Source organism: Physeter macrocephalus, chromosome 17 (genome assembly GCF_002837175.3).
Source record: "Physeter macrocephalus isolate SW-GA chromosome 17, ASM283717v5, whole genome shotgun sequence".
NCBI classification, from domain to species: Eukaryota; Metazoa; Chordata; class Mammalia; order Artiodactyla; family Physeteridae; genus Physeter; species Physeter macrocephalus.
Window position 1 is genome coordinate 21309572 of NC_041230.1, and position 8381 is coordinate 21317952.

The window sequence follows — 8381 nt, forward strand, 5'->3', positions numbered from 1 at the left end:
GCGGCGAGCGGGGGCTACTCTTTGTTGCGGTGCGCGGGCTTCTCATTGCGGTGGCTTCTCTTGTTGCGGAGCACGGGCTCTAGGCGCACGGGCTTCAGTAGTTGTGGCTTGTGGGCTCTAGAGCGCAGGCTCAGTAGTTGTGGTGCACGGGCTTAGTTGCTGCGAGGCATGTGGGAATCTTCCCGGACCGTGGCTCGAACCCATGTCCCCTGCATTGGCAGGCGGATTCTTAACCACTGTGCCACCTGGGAAGCCCCTTCCCTCCGTTCTTAATTTTTAAAAATCAAGTTAATGGTTTCCTCTTCCTTAAAAGAATGTAAAACAAACTCCAAAATGAATTAACAAAAACAAAAAGCCCTTGAGTACGGCATTCAACTTTTTCCCATAAATCTCAAAGGGGAAAAAAAGGATTTCTTATAAGTGGGAGGGTTGGATTATAAGTAGCACACATCAAAAAGATAAACAGGCAGGTGACACATACTACCAAGATACTGTAAGACACACCTTTTCCAACTAGCTTATGCTGAACTGCATGGCAGGGACAAGCAAGGCAAGTGGAGTTGGGAGGGTCCAGCAGGGTTTTTCTGTACAGCAAAAGAAGCACTTTCCATGCTTGCAGTGAGCCTTGAGTAAAGCTGAACTGGGATCAGGCAGAGTACACAATAAAAGCAGTGAGACTAGTCAGACTACAGTGGAGATTTAAGCTGAGAGCTGCTAAGGCAGAGAATTAGGAAAAAAAAGTGGGGCTGAATAAACAAGTGTTTTGTAAATCAGAAAAGCTTAGAGTGAATGAGATAGGCAACAGGAGGCTCTACTAGATCCCAGGGCAGAAGAATGACTTTTTGTGGGAGGATTAGTCTAATGCAAGTTGTACTGGGGAGGGAGGGAAGGCAATGAAATAAGGGAGAGGGCACATACCAAGAAAGAAGGTCTTAACTGCTGCAAAAATAATGGAAAAGGAAGGAATGAATGCATGTAAGAGACTTTCAGAAGCCATAATAGGACTTAGTCATGTCAAACTTTTTAGCCCTGGGGAGTGGGAAGAAATTGGGTAGCTGGGGAGAAAACAAGGAGGGGACTGGGAAGGAGTTAGACCAGACAACTGGTTCAAAAAAATCAAGAACAGGAAAGCAAACCTGATTCAACATCTGCAGTGCTTTAAGTTAAGCTGTGGAGAAGAATCATACAGTTAAGCGTCCTATCTCCTCTAAGCACGTTAAAAGCAAGCCTACAGGCTTCTTTTTTAATCTAAGAAAGTCAAGAGTCACAGCTAATCAGATTCTTCAAGGGCACTGTGAAATTTCTGAAGTACGACGCCAAAAATGGATCCCCACCCCCAGTGCTCAGCATTTGGGAGACAGGTATCAAGAGCAAGGTCTCTGGAAACAAACTCCCTCGGTCTGAATCCTGGCTCTCCCACTTACGCGATGGGAAAACCTGGAGAAACTTGGCTCCCCGGGAGGGGGAGGATGTACTCTTGCAGTATTTGGGCTTGGGGAGGGAAGGGAGTAGCTGAAGGTGCCCGAAGTCAGTCTAAGTGTGAAATGCTGATTTAGAGAGAAGGTGAGTCACCTCTTCGAAAGTTTCAGTTTCCCCAGCTGTTAAAAACAGGAAGATAATAAAATCTGCCTCACTGGATTTTTTTAAGGACTGAATTCGATAATCCTTCCGAAGTATTGAACATAACGTCTGACGTGCTACAACCGTTCGATAAATGTTAGTGGTACACAAAATCAATACAAGGAATAATGCTATTTTAACACTATTATTAATCACCCCTATCTCTTCTTGATATTCTCCGAGTATTGTACTACTGTGATGGTTTTGTCAGATTCTCAGAGGCGTCTGACATCCCCAAGAGGTTCAGAATCCCTGTAGCGGAGACCTGGGAAGAGATAAGCGGCTGAGGTGGTAGGCCAGGAGGCTGCGGGCCCAGCCATCGGGCCCCGCGCACCAGCCCGCGGGCTGGGGGGAAAGATAACAACAGGCAACACTCTCAGCGCTTCCACTCCGTGCCTGCCAGACACTGCGCTCTGCGCTCTACGCACATCACCTACTCCAATCCTCGCGACAGCCTTCCGAGTCAGCTGCTTTCGTCAGCGCCACTTTACAAATGGGGAAACTGAGGCGCCCAGGATGAAACCGCTAGCCCAAGGTCACATGGCTCTACAGCGGAGGCTCGGGAGACCGCGCTCTCACCACCGCGCCTGGCTCGGTCAGCACAGGAAGGGCAGGGAAGAAGGGGGTGGGGACGCCCAGGGACCCCGATCGACAGAAGGCCGCGGGGGCCGGGCTGGGGAAGGCGATCGCGCGGGGGCGGCGGCCGGACTCACCTTGGCGCTGTGCACCGCCTCTTGCGCCCCGCGGAGCTGCAGCCAGATGCGCGCAGGGAGCGGTTCCTCAGCCCCGAGCGCGCCAAGCACGGCCAGGCTCACGCCGAACAGGCCCTCGATGCGGCCGCGGCTCCGTTCCAGCAGCGCCGCCTTCTCGGCGGGCGCCGTGAACTCGTCCAGTACCGCCCGGGCCGCCATGGCGGGCGCGGCCTCCCGCGGCGGCGCCGGGGGCCGGCGGCGGCGACGCCCCCTCAGCGTGCTGCCCCTGTACCCGAGCCCGTCAGGCGGCGTCGGCCCTGCAGGCCGCCTTGCCCCGGCCCGCGTTCTGCCGCCTAGCCGGAGGCCCGGCTACACCATCCCGCCGCGGCAGCCGCAGCCGGGCAACTGCGGGTAAAAAGCCCCTTCGCCACCGCCGCCGCCGCCGCCGCCGCCGCCGCGGGCCGGGCCCCGCCGCCGCGCATGCGCCCCGCCCACCGCAGTCATTGAGAGTCACCACCCCCTGGGGGGGGCGCGGAGGCGACGAAAGTGTACGTCACGCACAGTCGCCATGTTTGTTGAGGGCCCAACGATGGCTCTGGAGGGCCTTTGGGCGGGCCACGACGCTTTTGCGTGGCCTGGTGGATAATGAATTTATGGTTTTACAGATGGGGAAATTGAGGCTCCGAGCCAGTAGGCGGGACTGACCCAGTGTCACACAAGGGATTTGGCTTGCTTTCAGACATCTTGAAGCCCAATATAGCACTCTAGCAAACTGAGTTATCCAGCTTCTCATTTATTGATAGATGTTTTTTTCTATTCCTCCCTCGATCCCTCCCCCACCTCTGTCTCTCTGTCTCTGTCTCTCTCTCTTTCTCTCTCTCCCTTTCCTTTGCTTTCCGTTGTTTTTCAGTAAAAATGGTAACAGGAAGAGAAGAAAATGGGAATAATGTGTATGGAGAATTGAAAAGCAAAGAAATGATTAAGGAAAGGTCAAGAGAGTGTTTTCTTCTGGGAAGGGAGGAGGAGAATGTTATAGAAGAGGTACAAGAAGTGTGGGACTAGGGGCTCCTCCACCATTTTAGTGGGGTACTTAGTACACCCTAAGCCCTCTCCAGGTCTGTTTTCCCATCTGTAAATTCAAGGGTTGCTCTAGTTATCTCCGAAGTCTTTTCCAGATATTATGTTCTCTGAGTCCATGAAAACAGATTGTGGAAGATAGTGGTTTCCTTTCTCTGGGCTAAATATTGTGGGTAGAGTAGATAGTTAGGGATCATGGGCATATTACTTAACTTGTCTAAGTTGTAATTTCTCATCTGGGTAACAACAGTACTTTCTACTGTGAAAATTAGGATAGTACCTGGACACAGTAAATGATCATTAAATATTAGCTATTATTATTGTTAAATTAGCAATATATTTAAGGCTCCATTTTCACAGAAAAGCTTTGTGTGGATTATGTAACCGTACTGAACTTATGGGCCTGGGAGCCCCCTCCCGCTGTATAGATTCCCCCTTGAGGAGAAAGAAGGGGAACTAAAGATGTTGCAGTTGGGAAGGCCGAATGGGAATGGTCTTGGTAAGAGGGATTACCCAAGGTAAAACTTCTCAAGGATCCGGGCTGCTGGGGTTTTCCATATGCCTCAGAAATTCAGACAGGTGTGGTCCCCTGGTGCCCCACCAAAGGATGACTCAGCACAGGGAAGAGAACCACTAGGCTCACAGACTGACAACTTCCTGCTCCCCTGGGCTTTTCCCTGGGTGTCCACACAGCCAGCAGCCTTCCTCCATCAGGTAGATGACCTGAGATTGGCTGAGGCAGGTCAGGTGGAGAGTGTGGCCTTGCAGATAGACTGCACCCAGAGCTGGAGTCAACACAACATGTTATTTCCTGTCTTCCTGGTGCACTCACCTTAAATGGAATTGCTATTGTTCAGTGATTGGACAGGGCTTTCCCCAGGGTGGTTCCTTTTTGCTCCCAGCAACTTCCCTGCTGGTGAGTCTTAATTGCTTAATTATTAGGGCTGAGAAGGGGCTGCTTTGAAAAACACACTACAGCTCCTTCCCCTTCCCCGCCAGAAACCTGCCCTAAAACAACACTAGTAGTTCATACACACAACCACAGAAGAAAATTGGGCCTTTAGACTGAGTTCAGAGGTCACTGGGTTGGTGTATCACCAGAGACACAACTTTGGGATTTTTTTCCCTGTTTAGAACACTTGCCAGTTCATATCTGGTCAGCGTTTCCCTTTAGGGAACTCTCAAGGTTTCCTGAGTGTAGGGAACAAGGAGAGAGAGGGAGAGAGAGAAATCCCCTTTTAGGAAACTCCCTTGCTTCCTGTAGTTTCTGAACCACAACTTCCATCACTTGGCCAGTCTTGCCTACCTGGCTGGCCTCACCACCCAGGACAGTTAGCACCAGGGATGAGACCTTCAAGGAGTCTGTATTCCAGATACTGTACCTGTTTGTTTTCTCTAATCTCCATAACAACCCATGAGAGGGTGTTGAGAGAATCACTTATTTCCCCTTCTCATATTTTCATTGTGAGGGCAGGCAGTGAATTCCTACCCTTTTCTCCAACAGGGCTGACTGTGGAAGAACACATGCAGGGCCCCTCGCCCACTCTCCCCCAGGGCAAGAGAAGAACTTCTCTGACCCCACCGACGGCTGACTTTCTGAGAAGGATCAGTGCTGGGTTGGGCCACCCTGCCCCCAGAGAGGGTGTGTTATTATCTGCTGTCTGCGGTTTCCCACTGTGTCAGTGACTGTGTGAAGTATTTTCACTCAGCCACGTCCTCCAGTCCAGCTTTGTCAGTAATAAAGATGACACTTTGATCTCTACCTGTCTGACACCTGCTTTTATTTCTCAGTCCTGAATGCAGGAGGGTCAGGAAGAGTGTTTACTGTTTTCCTAAAACTCCAGCAGTGGTTGCTATTTTTATCATTCCTATTTTAAAGATGAGGAAAGAGAAGCATAGAGAGGTTCTGGAACGTTCCACAGAGCTGGTAAGTGAAGTGGTAGGAATAGGCATTTGAATCCAGGCAGTTTGACTCGGTACTGGGTGTTATATATGCAGCCGGCTCCCTTTTCTGCCCTTGTACAAAAGCAAGAGGAAATAATATGTTCTCATGACTAACCCCTTAATGTTTGGACCCTCCTTGCCTTGGGATGCTCTCAAAACCAGACACACTTGAACCTGTCATATTGCTTGGCTCACCAACCAGTCTAATAAACAGACTCAAGATGTGTTTTCCTGGGTTCTTTGTTTTTGGTGTAATAACACCTAGGGCTTAGAGTAAGGAACAGGAATACAACTGTGTTTCAGCCTCACAGAAATTTTAATACATTGGCAAACTGTTCAGTGTCTCTTATCTCCCTTGTCCCTAGTCCAAGTTACCGTCATCTCTCCCTTTGACAACTGTGGGGTCTCTCCCACATTCTTCCTGGCCTCTCTCTAAATTTCAGGAGCTACAGCTGCTGGAAGGTTGGGAGAAATTACTCTGTGGCCAGAGTAATCTTCTCAAGTTACAAATTTCATCAGTTAATCTCTTGCTTAAGACCTTACAAGAGCTTCGCATTATGCACAGAATAAAATTCAAACTCTAACTTGGTTTGCAGCACTTGCAAGATCCATCCCCTGCTTTCTTCTCCTCCCTCCACCTGGCCCAGTTTATACTGCCTGAGGGTATTTGCACAAGCTGTTGCTTCCTGTAGCTTTCTTTTCACTGACTTAACTCCTGCCCATCCATCAGATCTCAGTTCCGGAGTGACTTGTTCAAGAATTCATTCACTGGGCTCTCTGATGAGTCAAGTCCCCTGGTCCCAGGCTCGTCGGGCACTGTGGCCCTCTCACTTACAGCACTAGGGCCAGTTTTACAGGCATTTGTGTGATATGACTGGTGCATGTCCATCTCCAGATGTCATCAGAACTTCAGCTCCAGCGGGGCCAGTGTCTGAGCCTGGATTGAGCTAGAAGTATTCCAGGAATGGAGAGCAGCCCTTCATGGCTGGAATGTACTGAGGCAGGGGGGCACCCGCAGGTAAAATAGGGTTGGATCCTCCAGAACCTGGTGGGCCAGTTACTTTTGGCTGTGTTGGGTCTTCGTTGCTGCTTGTGGGCTTTCTCTAGTTGCGGCAAGTGAGGGCTACTCTTCCTTGCGGTGTGCAGGCTTCTCATTGCGGTCGCTTCTCTTGTTGCGGAGCACGGGCTCTAGGTGCGTGGACTTCAGACGTTGCAGCATGTGGGCTCAGTAGTTGTGGTGCACGGGCTTAGCTGCTCCACGGCATGTGGGACCCTCCCGGACCAGGGCTCGAACCTGTGTCCCCTGCACTGGCAGGCAGATTCCTAACCACTGCGCCACCAGGGAAGTCCTTTCCCATGTATTTAAACAGCAAGTGCACCATTTATTTTATGCTCCAAGATCTCTCTCCTTTCCCTGGGGTTGGGGCAGGGCGAACCTGGGAAGAGCACTTAGGGGATATTGGTCTGGGAGGGAGATGATGGTGGCTTGGACTAGGGACTCTGGAGTGGAGGCAGAGAGGGGGAATTGGAGGGGGATTTTGGTGGTAGAATCTTGACATTAAAGTGCAAGGGACTTGTTTTTCCTTCGCTGCAGAGAAACCTTGCACTTCTGCTGCTTCTCATCATGTATTTTTCTCCCTTTATAATTCCTTTGCATTTTTTTTTCACTATTTTCTGTGGTTTTTTTTTTTTTTTTGCGGTACGCCGGCCTCTCACTGTTGTGGCCTCTCCCGTTGCGGAGCACAGGCTCCGGACGCACAGGCTCAGCAGCCATGGCTCACGGGCCTAGCTGCTCTGCGGCATGTGGGATCTTCCTGGGCCAGGGCACGAACCTGTGTCCCCTGCATCGGCAGGCGGACTCTCAACCACTGTGCCACCAGGGAAGCCCTTTTTCACTTTTTAAAAATTAATTTTTAGTGGATTATAGTTGCTTTACAATGTTGGGTTAGTTTCTATTGTACAGCAAAATGAATCGACTATACATACATGTGTATATATATATATATCCCCTCTTTTTTGGATTTCCTTCCCATTTAGGTCACCACAGTTCATTAAGTAGAGTTCCCTGTGCTGTACAGTATGTTCTCATTAGTTATCTATTTTTTTAACATCTTTATTGGAGTATAACTGCTTTACAATAGTGAGCCAGTTTCCTCTCCATAACAAAGTGAATCAGCTACACATACACATATGTTCCCATATCTCCTCCCTCCCGCATCTCTCTCCCTCCCACCCTCCTTATCCCACCCCTCTAGGTGGTCACAAAGCACCGAGCTGATCTCCCTGTGCTATGCGGCTGCTTCCCACTAGCTATCCACCTTAGGCTTGGTAGTGTATATATGTCCCTGCCACTCTCCCACTCCATCACAGCCCACCCTTCCCCCTCCCCATATCCTCAAGTCCGTGCTCTAGTAGGTCTGTGTCTTTATTCCCATCCTACCCCCAGGCACTTCATGACCTTTTTTTTTTCTTAGATTCCACATACATGCGTTAGCATATGGCATCTGTTTTTCTCTTTCTGACTCACCTCACTCTGTATGACAGACTCCAGGTCCATCCACCTCACTACAAATAACTCAATTTCGTTTCTTTTTCTGGCTGAGTAATATTCCATTGTATATATGTGCCACATCTTTTTTTTTTTTTTTTTTTTTTTGCGGCATGCCGGCCTCTCACTGTTGTGGCCTCTCCTGTTGCAGAGCACAGGCTCAGTGGCCATGGCTCACGGGCCCAGCCGGCATGTGGGATCTTCCCGGACCGGGGCACGAACCCGTGTCCCCTGCATCAGCAGGTGGACTCTCAACCACTGCTCCACCAGGGAAGCCCGCCACATCTTCTTTATCCATTCATCTGCTGATGGACACTTAGGTTGCTTCCATGTCCTGGCTATTGTAAATAGAGCTGAAATGAACATTTTGGTACATGACTCTTTTTGAATTATGGTTTTCTCAGGGTATATGCCCAGTAGTGGGATTGCTGGGTCATATGGTAGTTCTATTTTTAGTTTTTTAAGGACCCTCCATACTGTTCTCCATAGTGGCTGTATCA

General features: G+C 49.9%; 1 protein-coding gene across 2 annotated transcripts in view; it reads right to left on the reverse strand.

Annotated features, from left to right (window-relative positions):
- N4BP1 (NEDD4 binding protein 1) overlaps positions 1–2770 on the reverse strand; it is a 46257-nt gene extending 43487 nt beyond the window's left edge. Inside the window, exon 1 of one of the 2 annotated variants that reach the window (XM_024124980.2) lies at positions 2334–2770. In XM_024124980.2, coding sequence (XP_023980748.1) covers positions 2334–2531 — 198 coding nt within the window. In that variant the 5' untranslated portion in view covers positions 2532–2770. The remainder of the gene's footprint in view (positions 1–2333) is intronic. The other variant, XM_055078960.1, reaches the window with a different exon arrangement.
- Positions 2771–8381: the final 5611 nt, after the last annotated feature.